Source organism: Epinephelus fuscoguttatus, linkage group LG24 (genome assembly GCF_011397635.1).
Source record: "Epinephelus fuscoguttatus linkage group LG24, E.fuscoguttatus.final_Chr_v1".
In the NCBI taxonomy this organism is placed as follows: Eukaryota; Metazoa; Chordata; class Actinopteri; order Perciformes; family Serranidae; genus Epinephelus; species Epinephelus fuscoguttatus.
The window spans coordinates 6,783,941-6,803,610 of NC_064775.1; the positions used below are offsets into that span (position 1 = coordinate 6,783,941).

Consider the following 19,670-nt stretch of genomic DNA (forward strand, 5'->3'; position numbering starts at 1 on the left):
AGTTTGAGACATGTCTCTTTCGGTTTGCCAATTATTTCAGCAGCCGCTGTGCCGAATCAAAGTCAGGGTAATAACTTACTGTACAAAGTTTAGACAGAAATCATGAAACCCTCAAAAATCTTGGTGCACACATACACCCCCTCCCCCCAGAACATGATTGAAAATGGGTCGGTTCTGTCGCTGCACAGGAGTTTGCTTTTCAAAGCAGCATCTCTGAATGTGGGAGTTGGCTCCGAAATACAGAGCATAGGTCCAGTCGCCCTGCTGGATAACTCGCTGAATGACCACACCAGGGGTGGAAGTTCGATTTCAAAGGTGGGTAGGAGGGTTAGTACAGGCATCGTTCCTCAAAAGAGCTTAGGTTACACAAGGTAGGGCAAGACACGGCCATGATTTTATCATTTTGATATGTCCCCTTCATGAATGGATGTTCGCACCAAGATATTTTAAACAGATCGAGGACAAATTCAAGAAAAAAAAAACTAATAAAAGAGTGGGAAAAGCATCAGATTCAGATGCTTCTGTGAACCAGAGTTCACCGAGTGTTTTGGTGAGTATGAAAATGAAAATAAATAAACTGTTTTACAGTCAATAAAATAAAAAAATAAAAAATAAAAAAGATGTGTGATCTTCATCATCTCCATGACACCATATACAAACTTCTGTCCTCAAACGTCTGTGATTATCTCTGATCCTATATGTTCTTTTGATATGTCTGGTTATCTTTGCTTTCCTCTATCGGTTGTATCTGTTCTGTGATTAAATAAAGGCTGTAATTGATATAAATGAAGGAATATCTTGTGGATGAATGGTGTTTATCCCTCCGATAGAGTTCCACCGACTTGGCAAGGAGCACTCAATCAGTTTTGGAGGTTTGTGGTGGCCTGAGACACTTCATGCTGGTTTCACTTTCTACATACAGTCCAGGGTCCTGCATCGGGTCAGGTACCTGCGGGTACTTGACAGGTAACCTGCAAAAAGCTGTGTAACGGGTAAAAATATGTTCAGTTCAAGGGAATGCCCAGCTTGTCAAGAGAATTCGGCATCCGCCCACCAGTGTCGTTAGACGTTAATATCTGGTTCAGTTTAGGTGGTGACTTTAGGTGACCAAAATTCAATGTCAGGACAATGTTGAAAGCCAAAGTCAATTTGACGTAAAATACTTATGACAGATGACACTGATATTTTGTTGGTTCCAAGTTGTGTTGTTAAGTTATGAAAATCCAACATGTTCCGAACATTTTATGCCGACATCATCCTGATGTAGAATAATGACAGTTCGTCCTAAGGTACAGAGAACAAAACCCAACGTCTGGAAAATGCTATGGCCCCCTTTACTCCCCTTGCAATCGGATAGCGCTTGACCACATACATTTATATCTGGTATTAATATGCACCTCTGGTCTCCACATCCAGATCCGTTTGCTATCCGATCACGCTCCGTTGTGCTGATGTCACATCCTCCTCTTCTTCTTCTGCAAAAATTTCCAGCAGCAGACTATAACGTCATTTCAATCAGGAGAGACATGTTTTTGGTTAGGAAAGAAAATATTTAATTACAAATGCACATGAGAATGGAATGTGAAAATGTGAAAAGTCTTTGGCGATTAGACCCCTTCGAGATGGTGAGCTATAAGGAGGGTGATGGATCCGTAGCCAATTAGGGAACCCCCCCGGGGTCTAGACGCTGGTGGTGGTAGAGGAAGTGGAGAAGAGATGAGGATCAGATGGATGGGTGCTGATGATCCGGATGAGAAGAGGAATGAGTCTTCAGGTTTATCTTTGACCTTGGATGTGATGGCTGGAGGTGAACGGGGTGAAGGAGGGGTGGCGTTTCTGCCTAGAATGACAGCTGAAAGCGGCAGAGGAGAGAACAGATTTAAAATCTCGTAGTGACGACCTGATTGGCTGATGGAGGCCGTGGCTAATTACAATAGGAGAGCAAGAAGAGTGCACGCTTGGTGGCAGCTAATTGGAGGAAGCAGTGGGAGTGAGAGAGGGAGAATTGTGAATGAATGAGCACGGAAAGGTCTTCCTGATTGAACTTACACTGAGCTTCATATCCTGTGCGCCGCAATAACAACAAGAAGAAGATGTTAGCCCCCCATTAAGTATTGTATGGACACTTTTGTCAGACCAAATGGAGAGCAGACACTTCGTCTCACCATGAGTCTCTCTATGTTTTTTTTGTCTTGGCAGTCGCTACCCGTTGAGTGTTTGCATTTGCGTTTACACCTTTGTTCCATGTGGTCACAATGCATCCCTGACCACCTTCAGAAGTGGTTTGGCAGATCGGATAACAATCTGTCCTTAATGCGTTTCGAGTGTACTCACACCTGTACTTTCATGTGGTCAAGAGCAATCCGATCACACAAAAAAAACGCATGTTAATGCAAGGTGTAAAGTGGGTACATGATGTTAAAGTCCACACAATGTTAAATTCTAATCTTGGTAGACATATAAGATATCGTCAGCCGTCTTTCTGACATTATGTTGATGTCCGGTGCCAGCTGTGATCTGAAGAGAGACAGCAAAACCTGCAAAATGCCTGCAGTTTTCCTGAATAAGACTGAGATGAAGCTGCAGCCGACTTCACAATATCACAACAGAGTTACGTTCAGGCTTTGTATGTGAAAAATCTTAACACATGAAAAAACACTGTCATGTAATGAGTGTTGACTGCGATGAGATGCACATTAATATCCCAGTTTAAGTCTTATCCAGTCTTAAAATCTGGTTCTTCATCTTCATGTAGACATAGTTCGAACAGGATCCAGGTTTCTGATTGTTTGTCATTTGAATTATTGTTCGGAATGGTTCAGACTTGGACTTCCAAATCCCGATAACCAGTGTTCTTCATAGGAATATAAATACTAGGAAATAAATTTTGTTTGACATTGACAGCTGTTTGGGGGGATTATGATATGGGGACACCAACCCTCTTCTTTTTTTCTTTAACTTAACCACACTGAAAGGCTTAATTGGTAGCCCAGTGTTTACTTTATCTTCCTTATCACTAACAATTTAACAACTCATTTGCTTATAAGTTTTATTATATTTTGACCCTGAATCCAGCATTCTGTTGGGTTTAGGATAATCCTGATATTTTGGATCAAAGGCATACCAATCCTACTGAAATGTTTTTAACAAACTCAAGGTTGGATCCAGATCAAAACCAAGACCCGATTACATGATCTAATCCAGTTTCAGATTCCTTTTTTTCCCTTGACCAACCCATTTTCCCAATCCAATCAGATGACCAAGTGTAATAATAGATGTCGGGAGTGCCCATTTTTTAAAAACTCGTACAGCTTCAAAGTTTCAAAGAATGTAAAGCAGACAGCGATTGAAAGAGGTTTGATTTTAATATCTGTCTTTGCTGCAGCGTCCAAAAGTGACCCCCGAAATCTAAATGTTCCTCAGTGTTGATCTTGAACTCAACACAGTTTGGATTACAGATTCAAAAGACAATGACTGGTGTGTACTATATCTTTAAATGTAAACAAGCTTTAAATTTGGCACAACCTTAAATTAATCGGACATGATTTCAGGCTTAAATTTTACAAAATCAATAAAATATGAGCATACAGATGTGTCTTTTTTTCATCTAATGTACACTCGCAAACAACTTTGATCTTGATGTTGAGGATGTTTAAAGGTTCAGTGTGTAAGATGAAGCGGGGTTTAGTGGCATCTAGCCACGAGGACTGTGTGTTGCAACCAGCTGAAACTTCTCCTGGTAAGAATTCCTTCAGAGTTCATTGTTGAGGAAGTTCTTACGGGGAGCTAAATTATCAGCAAGGTCTCTTCCTCTCAAAAACAATAACCTGTTATGTTACAAATATCTCAGTACATTTACATGCTCGGTTAAGTCAAGCTATGGTTACAGCTCGACGAGGCCATTTACTTGGACTGCTGTCATTGTCCCAGTATACAAGCATGGGAGGGGATTTGGTTGATTGACGAAAGTATGTCCGATTCTTCTACGATAGGTGGTGGTATGCCCCCTTTTAGCTTGTTAGTATTGGATGTTTTTCCGGTTGACCAATTCTGTCACAGACCAAACAATCGACAAACAAGTTAGCTACGGTTAGCTTGCGGCAAACTGGTACCATGGTGGCCAACTTTACAGCTCTGGATGTAGATTTTGTCATGCTGTTAGTGGCTTGTTCTTCTGTTAAGCATTTAATACTATCTGACTTCCTGGTCAAAGCCCTGGGCGGAAACTGTGGAGCATGCGCAGAACGCCTCGGCTAGTTTGGGTCGACTCCCAGTCGTATTATCTGGGTGTGTCAGTCCAACTTTGAGAAATTCAAGTTAGTACACTTTCGGTCAGACTTACATGTTATAGTCGGACTAACACAATAAATCGATTTTCTCTAATGTCATGGAAACGTACTGAGCAGCTTTCCTACACTGTTCAGAACCTTGCACAGCTTTTTTTCTCCGATAGCTTAATGTGTAGTCACCTTTTCTTTGATCCAGACATTCAGGAGGACATTCAAATCAGTGTTTTCCCAACACTACTTGTTGCAGATGGGCTTCTTACTACAGTGGCCGATGAGAAAACGCAATTGGCCCATCTGGAGCCAGAGTTTGGTTCGTCCATTCTGGGCTACAGTAGAAGGATGGCGGTGAACATGACTCAATCTCAATAAACAAAGACTGGCTCCCTTTGTAGATATAAACAGCTCATTCTAAGGTAATGAAAACACAACCATTTTATTTTCAGGGGATGATACACTAAAGAAAATAAGCATTTTAAATTTGGCCAATTTATCCCCATAAATCCTACACACTGGACCATGAATTCACCTCAGACATCCAATCGTTCAGCACAGGCACCAGAAAAACATTACTTTGATTACTTCCCGACATAAATAATAATTATCTCTAGAATATGTTGATATAAGTCAACAAAATACACTATGTACAACAAACTGATAAAGTCAAATGGGTGAGGTAAGACCAACCGAAGCCGGTTCACAACATAACTGATGATGGCATTTAGAGTCAGCAAAATAATCACAGAGCTTCATCCCAGTGAACAAACAGGGGTGTCACTGTTCTTGATGGTAAATGGCTCGGTTGGTCAATCAGTCCAGCACTTTGGTCCAAACAAGAACAACTAGATTGCCATGAATAATCGTATTCTAAAAACTAATGGTCTGATTTTGATGAAATTAGCTCTCATGGTCCCAAGAGAATGAATCCTAACGGCTCCACTGAGCCCAAATTTTTCCCCAGAGGTTTTCTTTATTGGACGTTCAATCAACATTAACCTAACGCCATCTTCAGGCCAAAATGACAATACTACGCACACACAATATTTCATAATCTCACCTACATAAAACATCTGAAATTTTGGTGAGGCGAACTTTTGCTCCGTAGTTCCTCGTTTTCTTAAGCCATGACAGACTCAATTTACTCTCTGATAATAAACATAATAACAAACATTGCATTAAATCTGATTTATGGCCGATGATCACTTTTAGTTTGATCCCAAAATGCTTCTCAAAGTCAAGAACAAGATTCGGATCATCCCGCAGCTGTTTCTATTGTTTTGGCTTCACAAACACTTTTTATTACTGAGCGACTCAAAATAAAATGGAATGGCTTCATATACATCTCATAATGTTCCTGTTTATCCCTCATTAACATAGGCTTCAGCTGTCTTTACCATCAGTGCATGTTGTGATCAGATTTGGCACAGCTTCACTCTCAGTCTGCACTCTGCTGACGCGTGTCATTCCTTGAAAGCACGCGCCGGAATCCGTGTACCAGTCCTCCCCGTCACACAGGCCTCAATGTGCTGCTGTCAGACTCGCGACGATGAGGACGAAGACAGCGGCGTCTTCACCCACGTCCTTCCCAGAAAGAGTTCGGCAGTTTCAGACGGCCGTTTCCTGGTCCTCTCTCTGTATCATCTGGTAATGCTGTCTGTTCTCCAAATAGGCTGCCAGTTCAGAGTCATTGGCTTTCTCAGCCCTGTTCTTGGGAGTATCACCCTGATGAAGAGACACAAAGGATTACAGAGACTGTTATTTCAACTGCTTGTCCTTTCTGTTCTTTTATTCCAATACTGACAGTCCACATAAAGCTACCTCAACAGTGAGAGGCCAGGTTTCCATGAAATCCCCCTGACCTTTACGCTGTGTCCATCAAAGCTCAGAGCACATTATGGTGCCTTTACTATGGCAACTGACCACAGAGGCTATGTTCACATTGGGATCCATTTCTCAGGTCATAGTCACCCGCATTTGCACACTGATTACACAGATTTCTCAATACTATGTTCATGATTTCATAATCAGCCAGGAGAGGAGCAGTTTAGCTGAATTTCTTTAGCACTAATTGTTATACTTCTTATGATCTTTTGGGAAAAGTGTTCAGTCAAGGTAACAATGACAATTTAAATTTGCAGAACTGTTTCCTGGCTATGTCTTTGTTTTATTTCATTACATATAAAAGGTACTCGGCTACAGGCAACATATGGATTAGGCATACATTTTGCATTTCAAAGTAAAAATGCATGCTGTGATCCCACCCACCAAATATATTCGAATGTCATCCCTTGCCAATAATCCTTTCACCAGGTCTGAGAGGGGATATGCACGGCTAATTTTTTGCGGATGCACCAAATTATCAGGCGCAAATCTGTATCGGCTGATATTCGCCTTTTTGACGGCCACTGGCCTGTCCTGTTATGTGACATCAATTTCGTTCAGGCTAAAAAGCTCCAGATTAACAGCGTCCTGTCGTCAGAGAGACGATAGAAAATGAGTTTGGGATGACCAGAGATCTCCATCGGGATTCCTTCGGGACGCCGTAAACTCACTATCATTGCATTGCGGGACACATCCTGTTGTTTTCCAGATAAACAACAGGGTGACATTAGACAGACACAAGGTCACAGTGACCTTGACTTTTGACCACCAAAATCTAATCAGTTCATTGTGGAGTCCAAGGACGGATGGATGTTTGTGTCAATTTGAAGAAATACCTTCAAGGAGTTCTTGAGAATCGCATCAACAAGAATGAGACAGATGCAAGGTCACAGTGACCCTGAGTTTTGACCACCTAATTCTCATCAGATCATCCTTAAATCCAAGTGGATGTTTGTGCCAAATTTGAAAACATTGCTAGATTGTGAACAACTAACCCATGAGCCAAACTATTATCTTAAACATTGGTATTGGCCCAGAATCTCTCAACAAGTGCCTCCCTGGCTAATTTAGCTTTGAACAACCATGAACACTCAAGCCACGAGGAGGATTCAAGTCTTTTTCCACAGCACAGCACAGTAAAATAAGTTGTTTACCTTGATGACATGTTGGAGGTTTGTTTGTTTGCACAAACTACAATAAAGCCTGTTGGCCCATCTTCACTGTTAACACAGTCAGACCTCTGGTACTGTAAGCCTCAACAGTAAACAGACTAAACAACACACTGGTGATTTGGTGACTTCTGCACAGCGAGCTGTGATGCACACTGGGCTCTCGACTTTAAGTCTTGTTAAAAACAAAACAGGCTTTTGTTAGAGTCTTATTCCCACTTGCCATAATGACCGCCCTCTGCTCTTCTCTGTGCTGGCGAGATTGTGGTGTTTCATTAGGATCCAGCTGCCGTGTCTAAAACGTGTGTGATAGGGAGTTTACGGCCAAGTGAGTTTTTCACATCGCATTTCTCTAGAACTGAAAAGAGCTGTTGTTACAGTAGCATTGTCTCCGACTGAAAACAATGAGATAATGAGAGTGAGTCAGAAATGAAATAAACAACATGTGTCCTTGAGAGGACACACACAAACGCACACAACACATAGTCTAAGTGGCTGTTTAGGGGGGGAGGGGCCTTTATGCTGAATCACTTCCAGAGCTTAGAACAGACTCTAATTAGTTGAGTCCAGTGTGTGTGTGTGTGTGTGTGTGTGTGTGTGTGTGTGTGTGTTTGTCTTTGGGGTTTTACCAGATTGGGAAACATTCCCAGTAAACGAGTGAATGAGACAGAGACGCAGAGAGACAGAGCGAGACCCTAAGTGGTGAGTGCAGGGAGATGTAGAGATAAAACAGAGTACTTTATAGCGATGTCAAATCGCCATCTTCTCAAGTCATTCGTCTCTTTTTCCATTCACTGCACTCTCTTCGCGGTCTGTCTGTCCGTCTCCCTGTCTCCATTCTTCCCTCTCTCTCCCTCTCGCTGTAACTAGGTCATTGCTGAGTCCAGCCAGTTAGGAGCATTTTCTACACTGTTGAAACCTCCATGGAAAACTGAACAGAAATGAAAGAAGATACATATTGGAGACCAACACACACACCCAAGAGACGTCCACAATGGTCGACTTCACCAGAACAGCCAAACCTTTAGTTTAAGGGTAACTTTGGTAGTTTTAAACCTGGGCTCTATTTTCTCATGTTTTTGCGTCTTAGTGACTGATGGGAACAACAATTTTTGAAACTAGCAAGACCAGCAAAACAGGCTGCAATGTAACCTTTCGAGGCATCCTCACACTGTCAATTTACGTCAACAACAGGCTAAGAATATTATTCAAAGTGTTTGACAATGTCCAGAAAGTGTCCCTATAGAGATAGAACTTTTCATTAGAGGGTAAGATCCTTTTTGTTTAATCTGAAACAGCCCTGAAATTGCCACTGCCAAACGCACAGTTTTTTTTATCGTCAAATACAGTTCATTTAATTTCGATAGTAACGACACAAAAAACAAGGGGCCTCATGCAGCAACATTCTCTATATTTTTACTTAATCTTCTGGTAAGAGAAAATATAAGAGAAGTCAACTCTAGATGCATCAAATGTTCTCGACCATCCAGATCAGGTGAAGTGAATAACATTGATCATCTTGTTGCAGTGCAATGTTCTGTTGGGAAACCTTTGGTCCAGGCATTCATGTGGATGCTACTTGATGTGCTCCACCCACCCAAACACTGTTGCAGACCAAGTAAACCCCCCTCATGGCAACAACACTCCCCAATGGCAGTGGCCCCCCAGAAGGACAATGCACCATGCCACACTGCTCAGGAATGGCCCAAGGAACGTGACAAAGAGCTCAAGACCTTGACCTGGCCTCTGAATTCCCCAGCTCCCAATTTGACTGAACATCTATGGGACGTGCCATTACCCCAGACGTACCACCAATCCACAGTTGGGCCTCTATGGATTAGACATAGCTCTAACATGTCAAGGTATGGACACAGGAAGTCTGGGGATGCCCCGTGGTGTCTGGCCCCAGGGTCGTCTCGGCAGATCCTTTGAGTCCTGTCAGTTGCAAGAAGACGTACCTGCATGTCCCAAGGATGCTCGATTGGTCTTGGATCTGGGGAATTTGGAGGCCAGGTCAAGGCCTTAAGCTCTTTGTCATGTTCCTTGGTCCATTCCTGAGCAGTTTGTGCCCAATACTATTAAAGGTTGTGTTCATTCAAAGGTAGCGTAATGAAGGACTGAATGACTTTAAAACAGTTCAGTTATTTTCATAGTGAATATTTCATTGTTTCCTGGATTGTTCTGGTGACTATCGGCCAAATAGTTATTTTAAACATCAGTATCGGCCCAGATTTTCACAATCAGTGCATCCCTAATTACAGCAGCTCAGTGTTCTCAGTACAGACATCATGGCAGAGGCAATGAGACTGAAGAGGATATTCACAGAGGAAGGACAGAAGAGAAAAGAGACCAAGTAAGAGGCCGGACAAGAGTATTCCTGCTTAATACCACATTACATATGTTTACTTCACTGAAAAGGTCATTCTTTATCAGCTGTTTAAAAAGAAAAATTCTTTTTGGTCATTTGAAAAATGAGCAGAACACAGCTGTGTTCTCCAGGGTCTGATCTGAGCAAAACAGGAATGTTTAATTTTTTCTTTTCAGCTGGAAAAAAAGACTAAAATAAAAAGACTAATTTCCAGTAAAGTACTTTTATATAAATATATATTATGCATGTAGAGTCAGTTGAAAATCGGATGTGTGATAAGTGCAGCTGGGTAAATGGTGTACTAAAAACACTGGACGCTACACACCTGTGCACATAACCTACCTGTAGGTCTGTTTTCATCAGTGAGGCTCCTGCTTCGACCAGATAATGACAGATGGTCCTGTGACACAGAGATGCAGCTCGATGAAGAACCGTCTCGCCGCTGGTGGTCCAGAGTTCAGAGACAGAGAGAAAGCGAGAGAGCCGGCATGAGAGAACAGCATCTGACGTCTTCTGAGAGTCAAGCACCACTGATGACCAGGCACCCTACGGCTTTTGTTTGCTTTCTTATGTTTATTCTCTTTAAGATTTCGTTGCTTGTTAGGATGTACAGCACATATAGACAGACCAGAGCCCAGGGACACAACATCAAAGCTGGTGCTAAAGTCAGTGGGCAAACTTTCAGCCTTAAAAAACTTTTTCTTAGCCACACTGTGTGGCATGTAGACTCATATGTAGACTCATATAGACCCATGTAGCCATGAAACAAGACAATGCTTCAAATATGGATGTTAATGCAAAGAAGCTACAAAATCTAGAATTTGGATGCTTCACACACACACAATGAGCACAGTTTCAAGATGGACACCCAAAATTAGCATCACTAATTCAGTATCTGACCAAATGTTCCTCTGTTCCTGAGATGTGATGTTAAATAATGGCCAGAAAGTGTTTTATGCAGAACCTTATGATGTCAGAGTGGAGTTGACCTTTGATCTTTTGGATATAAAATGTCATTACTTCATAGTTTTATCTTATTAGACATTTTTGAAATTTTTGAGTTCATTGTTGAGTCCAAGGGGATGTTTGTGCCAAATTTTAAGAAACTCCCTCAAGGTGCTCCTGAGATATCATGTTCACAAGAATGAGATGAACCAGGCTACAGTGACCTTGACCTTTGACCACAAATATCTCATCAGTTCATGGTTGCGTCCAAGTGGATGTTTGTGCCAAATTTGAAGAAATTACCTCAAGGTGTTCTTAATAAATTGCTTTTGCAAGAATGATACAGACGCAAAGGCACAGTGGCAGAGACATTTTTGAAATTTCATCATAATTAGCGTATGACTTACCGAGTTATGGCCAATATGCTTTGTGAGGTCACGAAATTTTGACCCCCAAAATCGCCAGACTTTATCGCTGAGTCCAAGGGGACATTTGTGCCAAATTTTAAGAAACTCCCTCAAGGTGTTCCTGAGATATCATGTTCACAATAATGGAATGAACCAGGCCACAGTGACATTGAACTTTGACCACCAATATCTAATCAGTTCATGGTTGTGTCTAAGTGGATGTTTGTGCCAAATTTGAAGAAATTACCTTGAGGAATTCTTAATACATCGTGTTTACAAGAATGAGAATGAGGCAAAGTCACAGTGGCTGAGACATTTTTGAAATTTCGTTATAATTAGCGTATGATTTACCAAGTTATGGTCAACATGCTTTGTGAGGTCACAAAATTTTGACCCCCAAAATCAACAGACTTTATCGCTGAGTCCAAGGGGACGTTTGTGCCAAATTTTAAGAAACTCCCTCAAGGCGTGCCTGAGACATCATGTTCACAATAATGGGACGAACCAGGTCACAGTGGCCTTTATCTTTGACCACCAAATTCTAATCAGTTCATGGTTGAAACCAAGTGGATGTTTGTGCCAAATTTTCCTTCAAGGCCTCCTTAAGATATTGCATGCACAAGAATAAGATTGATGCAAGGTCACAGTGACCCTGACTTTTGACAACCAAATTCCAGTCAGTTCATTGTTGAGTCCAAGTGGATGTTTGTGCCAAATTTTTTTAAAAATCCCTCAAGGTACTGCATTCACGAAAATAAGACAAACCAAAGGTCAAAGCAACCTTAACTTTTGACCACCAAATTCTAATCAGTTCATCCTTGAGTCCAAGTGGACATTTGTGCCAAATTTGGAGGAATTCCAACAAGACATTCTACAGATATCAATTCTACAAGTCTGGGATGGACAGACAGATGGACATATGGATGGATGGGCAATCTGAAAACATAATGTGACAATTGTTGAATGGTTTTAATGGTAAAGGTATCCATGACGGAACTTACTGTAGTTTCTCTGTGACATCGAGCAGGTCACTCGGAGCTGGAAAACAGACAGATGAAAGGAGGTTACTGTAGAGAGACATCAGACTAATTTAATAATTATCTTTACCTCACCTATGATCAGTGAGACGATGACAAATATACCTTAATTAAAAAAAAAAGGTTATGGTTAGTAATCATGTCGTTGAAATTTTCATTCCTGACTACTGTGTGACGACAGATGGATTGTATACTGTCTTTTCATGATTAAGTTCACAGTCACATTTTCCAGATTTAACGATGAAAATAAGAGCTACATTTAAATAAATATCACATCTGCAACACTTAATTCACTTATAAAAACCTTCGCTTGGATGGGACTGTCCAACTACTCCAGGATGCTTCCCACTGAGAAGCTGAGGGAAGCAGCTAAGAGCTTCACTTTATTGGAAGCTTGGAAATATATATGTGGACAATAAGCCACACTATGGTGAGATTTACGCCTGATCAGAGGTGTTTTCAGTTAGTTTTGGTTTTCCAACTTTGCCACAGGAGTCCTGCGAAACTTTGCCTCATCTAGTCCCAAACAGGGTTCTTTTCCATCTGACGGTCTGAAGGGGGTATCACCAAATCAGCGGAGTTATAATGTTATGCACAGCAGACTAAAGGGAAGGTAGATTTGTACCTGAAATATTTTGGCTTTATTCTCAAAATATTACGACTTTAGTCTCACTGCTTGGAGATCACAGATTTGTGGGATATGTTTTAAACATGAGCTGAAACTAATATAAGCTATTCAAGTCCAGGGGTTTATGAATTAATTAAACTTAATTAATGTACCACTGATGTGAACAGGTACCACATGCACTTTTAAAGAGGTTACTGCCCCAGACAAAAGACACCAAAGAGACGGGGGTGTAAATCACTCTGTTTACATTCATTCATTCATTTCCTGTAACTGCTCATCCTGTGAGGGGTTGTGGAGGGGCTGGAGCCTATCCCAGCTGACACTGGGTGTGAGGCGTGGTACAGAGAAAACCCACAGTGACACAGGGAGAACATGCAAACTCCACACAGAAGAACCAACTCAGCGCGTTGTCGTCAATACATTGAACCCAAACCAACTCGCCAACAGTTTAAAAGCTGGTATAGAGATGCATGCCCAAAAGAAAAGCCCACATTGCTCGGCAGAAAAAGAAACACACCTACTTTTAAACACTTAAATATCGCAGAACATTTATCTGCTGTTGAGCCACATATTTCTCTCAGGAGTTGGTGGAGACCAAAACAGAGCTCAAAGAGAGATAATGCAAGTAACTCTAACACTGTGACGTCTCTCATGTGGGTCCAGAAGCCTAGATTAATTAGACTTGCATTCCAATTTGATTACATCTAATATAATCAGAATATATGGTTAGAAGCTACAGTTACCATTGTCAAGGATGTAGCGGACCATGTCTTTGCTTCCTGTAGCGACAGCATGGTGCAGCAAACTGCAGCCTGATGAGTCCAGCGCTGTGAGGTCCGCCCCCTTCAGGTGCAGCTCCTGCAGCTTTGTGTGAAATCGATGTTAAATGAGCTTTAAAGTGGCAAACATTACACAATTTGCAACATTAAGGCTGAATGCTACAAGTACTTAAAGAAAAATACTTTCAACTTACACTTAATGAGTTGATTATGTTTTTTTACTATTGTGGGGCAGCGGAACAAGCTGAAAATACACCATCTGACTTCTAACCTTATAAAGTTCATATGGCAAACGGGCATATATTACAAGCAAATATTAATTATTCGGATATCTATATATCTATACATACAAATATGTATGTTGGATTGAATCATCTGGTATTGTTAGGGTAAGTGTTGTATGTAAATGTTTGTGCCAAATTTGAAGAAATTCCCCCATGGCATTCTAGATTGTGTTTGTGAGAATATGAAAAATGCAAGGTCACAGTAACCTTGACCTTTGACAACCAAAATTAAAATCTGTTCATCACTGAATCCAAGTGGACGTTTGTGCCAAAGTTGAAGCCTTTTACCTCAAGGTGGTCTTGAGATACCGTGTTCATGAGAATGTCATGGATGAAGCCACAGTCACCTTGACTTTTGAGTTGTGACCAATAAAATCGAATCAGTTCATCACTGAGTTCAACTGGACGTCTGTGCCAAATTGACAGAAATTTCCTCAAGGTGAGATGTGAGGTGAGAAAAAGTGGATATATTGATATCGGTATCAGTTATTGGCCAAATGGGTCATTTTCTATCAGCATATTGGATATCGGCAAAAAATTCAACATCGTAGATCCCTAATTTTCACATACTATAAAACGTGTCTGGAGGGGCACTTTAACTCACACTATATTGAGTGATCATTGTTCAAACTTGTCAAATTATATCAGTTACAATTCATGGTAAATAATGGTCAAAGAAAGCTTCAGCTGCGTTTCGCCAAGCCTCCATCTGTGCTGGATGAATGTTCAAACATTGGTGATGGATTGGCAAATGAGGCTGTCACTCACCTTCTTCACGTCCTTGTTCTTCACACACTCGATCAGCATTTCTAGAATATATGAGAGAGCGAAACAGACAGACGGAGATGCATATTATAACATATATATATATATATATATATATATATATATATATAACTAGGCGTAAAACAGTGCATACAGCATCAGCGGGTGAATTAGACAAAGGCAATATGTGTCATTAGTGTAATGTCTCATCAAAAGCATTTGAAACACAGACATCATGGTATGTTAATGTCATTACTGGTTGAAACACATGCTGTGTATATGGCTAAAGCCAGGCTGACATATGAGATGAATGTTTATTAGGTTGACCTCAATACTCGCTCTCACTCCCTCTCTCTCTAAATAGCTGAGTCCTAATCCAGTTATGTTAGGCTTAGTGTGAGTGTGTGTGTGTGGGAGAGAGAGGGGGACAGGAGGGGTGAGACAGAGAGAGAGAGAGAGAGAGAGAGAGAGAGAGAGAGAGAGAGAGATGGGGAGAGAAGGAGAGAGAGAGAGAAAGAGAGGGAAGACTTCAAAAAAAATCTCTCTAAGAGCTTTTGTGGCTGCAAGACAAATCAAAAACAACACACAAACCACAAAACCCAACACACACTTTGAATGTAGGAATTAAATGAATTTAGCCCAGGGAAGGAATTAAGTAAACCAGAGAAAATGAGAGCCAGCCTTAAGACACGAGAGGAGAGGCAGAGGAGAGGAAGACAGGAGAGCAGAGGAGATTTATGAAACCATAGAGGCTATGCTAAGACTTGCCCCCCTCCTTCTGTCTCTCACAGACTCATAAATTGGGCACATCTTCCCCTCACACACACACACACACACGTCACTTGCTCCATTGAACTCTCAGTTTGATGCAGTCAACCTGTCTGACCCTTATGGGAGCTCTGTGTGTGTGTGCGTGTGTGTTTGTGTGTGTGTGTGTGTATGGGTGAGAGGCAGAGGACGAATGCATTAGAATTAGCAGATGCATGTAAGTTGAACACAAAGACATGCAAATTGAATTTAAACATTTCCATAACTTAATTGACTTCTTCTTGAAATAGATTATGCAAAAAGGAAAACATTGTGCCAGCTGTCCATATTCCCGTCAACGAGCGTTCAGGTACAGGCAGAGAAGAACTTATCGGTTTCTCTAAATGGCTGCAGTCAGACTGAGAATACTGCTGTGTCAAAAAATGCAGCCCACTCAATGACTGGAGCAGCAATGATGCAGCCAGTGGCTTCAGCTAAAACAGCTGAGGTCGTCGATAACTTTTAAGAATAGCTTCTTTTTTTATAATCTCAATACAGCACTTGTGCATGTTTCCTCAATGTGTCTGCAGGTCCTGTGGTGGGTCAGTTTTGCAGGTGTTTTTTTGTCTTTTAGTTGTAGCCAAAAACATTTTTTGTGAGGTCGCAGTGACCTCTGACCTCTGATCACGAAAGCCTAAGCAGTTCATCACTGAGTCCAAGTGGACTTTTGTGCCAAATTCGAGGAAATTCACTCAAGATGTTTTTTGAGATATCGCACTCTCTAGAATGAGACAAAGGGAGGTTCCACTGAGCTTAACCATTGACCACAAAAATCGAATTAATTCATCCTTTAGTTGTAGATGTTTGTGCCAAATTTGAAGAAAGTCTCCCAAGGCATCTTTAAGATATTGCGTTCATGAGAATAAGACAAATGCAAGGTCACAGTGACCTTGACCATTGACCACCAATATGTAATTAGTTCATCATTGAGTCCTAGTGGACGTTTTTGCCAAATTTGAAGAAAGTCCCCCAAGGCATTACTGAGATATTGCGTTATGAGAATAAGACAAAAATACAAGGTCACAGTGACCTTACCTTTGACCACCAATATTTAATCAGTTCATCACTGAGTCCAAGTGGATGTTTTTGCCAAATTCCAAGAAAGTCCCCCAAGGCGTTCTTGAGATATTGCGTTCATGAGAATAGGACAAATGCAAGGTCACAGTGACCTTGACCTTTGACCACCAATATGTAATCAGTTCATCATTGAGTCCAAGTGGACATTTTTGCAGAATTTGAAGAAATCCCCTCAAAGTGTTGATAGGAATGAGACATATGTGAGGTCATAGTGACTGTTACCTTTGACCATCAAAATGTAGTCAGTTCATCCTTGAGTCCAGGTGGATGTTTGTGCCAAATTTGAAAAAAAAAAAATCCATCAAGGCATTCATGAGAGATAACAGATAGATAGACATACAGACAGACGGACAACCGGAGAGCATGATGCCTCTGGCCACAGCTACTGCCGGCACAGTGGCATAAAAACTAAACCTGTCCCCTGATTCTGGCTTTTCTTTTGCTGTTGTGCCGATGTTGACAGAATACCACCTCTTCACTGAGACACTGGAAACCTCCATGGACTGTATGGCTTACAGTCTGCACTGACTTATACTCGGTACCCCAAGAGACAATTATTGACAGCTGAAGGCATCAAACATAAGACTGAACCATCGATCTTCCGATCAGTGGATGATCTGCTCTCCTGAGTGCACAGAAAGCTGGAGAAATGGGGGTCCCTATGGGGTTAATCCAGTCAAGACAACACCTTTGACAATCCAAGACTCTGTCAGGCCTTTACACTACATAATTTCACATTCATACTAGGGATGTGCGCGATTAGGCGTTTAAACGATTAAATGTCCGCACCCTTGCTAGTTGGCACCAGAAATATTAGTCAGTTAAACCAATTAGTGTTTTATTCATGTACAAGGCCTCTTAATCGTCATGCAGCCGCCCACCACTAGTGGGTGCTACAGAGTCGTCAGACAGCAGTCCCCCTCCCTGTGGTAATGCTCCAGTAGACTGGAGTTTTAAAACAGCACGGTGGGAAATCAGAGAGATGTCCTCACACTTGGCAGTTTGGCAGAACCAATTCGGCTGGAGCAACGCGCAACCACATTCAACTCAAGCACAGAAAGATGGCTGCTGCTGCTAGCGATGTTAGCCACACTCAGACCAATTTGACGCCGTTCACCCTGAGACGCTGTGATCCCGCCTGGTCTGCGAAGATAACACAGCTTATCATAACAATGACCTTGCAAGATATGCTTCCACTTAACTTTGCTGAAAGTAAAAGCTTCAGGAAGTCAGTTGAATATGTTGAGCCTGAACACACTGTGCCGAGACCTTTATTTAGACTTGTCAACTAGACTTAATTAAAATTTTCGTTTAGTCGTCAGGAACATCCCCAATTCATACACTGGTGGCTGAGGGTACCATACAAGGTGGTACATGCTACTTAGTTTAAACACACTCACACACCGATGGGAACAATTTGGGGTTCAGTATCTTGCCCAAGGATACTCAACATGCAGACAGGAGGAGCTGGGATTTGAACTGCCATTCTTCCAATTAGTGCAAGTACCTCCTGAGTCACAGGCGCCCCATTGATTATTTCAAAATACAGTACACTTGTTTAATTGCAGGGTCATTATGTGACCAGGCATTGTCAATCTACATGATGAGGGCAACTTTAACCACAGGTGCTTTTCCCTTATGCATTCAGTAATTTTCTGTATTTATCAATAGCAGCTATGATTGTTTCTCGTTGCTTGAGTGGACTACACAAGGTCACCTTAGAAGCACCAACTTTCACTGCTAGAGTTTGTCGTAAGCTTTAAAGTGACTACTTTTCTTACTCAGAGAAAATTATTTTCTTTTTCCCATCATAATTTCAATGTGCACTCAGTGCCAGAATCATATAGCCAGCTGGAAGTAGACGGGCTACTATAGGACAAATTATCCTGGTGGGAGTAGTGTAAAGAAAGAATAAAATTACCACCTTGCAGTTGTATGTCTCTGCAAACCAGGCAATTTGCAGTTACAGTTTACATCCACGTCTGTGAAATCATGGATGCTTCACAAACATCATCCCCCCGGCAGCACAGGAGATCTATACAATCACCCAAGATTGGTGTCACAAATTCAGTATCTGACCAAATGTCTCCCCTTCTGTTTCTGAGATATGACTTTAATAAAGGCCAGGAAAATGTTTCATGATGAAAATTGTCATCTCACAGTGACAATGTTGACCTTTGACCTTTTGGATATAAAACATTGTTTCATTGTGTCCTATTACGTTTTTTTGTGAAATTTTGTTATAATTAGCATATGAATTCTTGAGTTATGGCCAAAACATGTTTTGTAAGGTCAGATTGACCTTTGACCACCAAATTCTAATCAGTTCGTCTTTAAGTCCAAGTGGACGTTTGTGTCAAATTTGAGGAAATACCCTCATAGTGTTTTTGACATATTATGTTCATGGGAACAATACTGATGCAAGGACACAGTAACCTTGACCTCAGACCACCAAATTCTAATCAGTTCATTGCTGAGTCCAAGTGGACGTTTGTGCCAAATTTGAAGGAATTCCATCGAGGTCTTCCTGAGATATCGTGTTCACAAGAATGGGACGGACATGTTTGTATGGACAGTAATATGGATGGATGGACAATCTGAATACATAGTAGGAAAACATAAAAGAATATTCCCCAAGGTGCTCTTGAGATACCACGCTAACAAGAATTTAATTCAATTCATTTTAATTCTACTAATAAAGCTCAATATGACATGCCTCTGTCCTTGGACCCTCACAGCGGAAAAGAAAAAAAAACTCCCCCAAAAAACATTTAACGGGGAAAAAATGGTGGAAACTTCAGGAAGAGCAACTGAGGAGGGATCCTTCTTCCCTGATGGACAGATGTGCAATAGATGTCGTGTGAATAACGGACATGAATGAATGAAACGGATATTGTCACAGTGACCTTGACCTTTGACCACCTAATTCTAATTACTTTATCGTTAAATCCAAGTGGACGTTTGCACCAAATTTGAAGAAATTTCCTCAAGGTGTTCTCTAGATCGACTCAGCGATGAAATGATTTCATTCTGGTGGTCAAAGTCAAGGTCACTGTGGCCACTATCACATTCATGATAGTGATTTTTTTTTATCAAAAAACCTCAATATCACATGTCTCTGTCCTTGGATCCTCGCAGCAAATAAGAAAAAAATTCCCCCAAAAAACATTTAACGAGGAAAGGAGGACAGACGTGCAAAAGATGTTGTGTGGAAAATGGACATGAATTAATGAAACG

At 41.3% G+C, this 19,670-nt stretch overlaps 1 protein-coding gene across 7 annotated transcripts in view; it reads right to left on the bottom strand.

Moving 5' to 3' along the window:
* Positions 1–1,417: 1,417 nt before the first annotated feature.
* Positions 1,418–19,670, bottom strand: part of LOC125885077 (diacylglycerol kinase zeta-like) — a 152,547-nt gene continuing 134,294 nt past the window's right edge. For 6 of the 7 annotated variants that reach the window (XM_049570506.1, XM_049570507.1, XM_049570505.1 and 3 more), the window contains 5 exons: positions 14,553–14,593; positions 13,465–13,585; positions 12,058–12,094; positions 10,047–10,146; positions 4,704–6,008 (listed from right to left, as the gene is read on the bottom strand). In XM_049570506.1, coding sequence (XP_049426463.1) covers positions 5,892–6,008; positions 10,047–10,146; positions 12,058–12,094; positions 13,465–13,585; positions 14,553–14,593 — 416 coding nt within the window. In that variant the 3' untranslated portion in view covers positions 4,704–5,891. Of the gene's footprint in view, positions 1,853–4,703; positions 6,009–10,046; positions 10,147–12,057; positions 12,095–13,464; positions 13,586–14,552; positions 14,594–19,670 lie in introns of those variants that run through there. The other variant, XR_007448804.1, reaches the window with a different exon arrangement.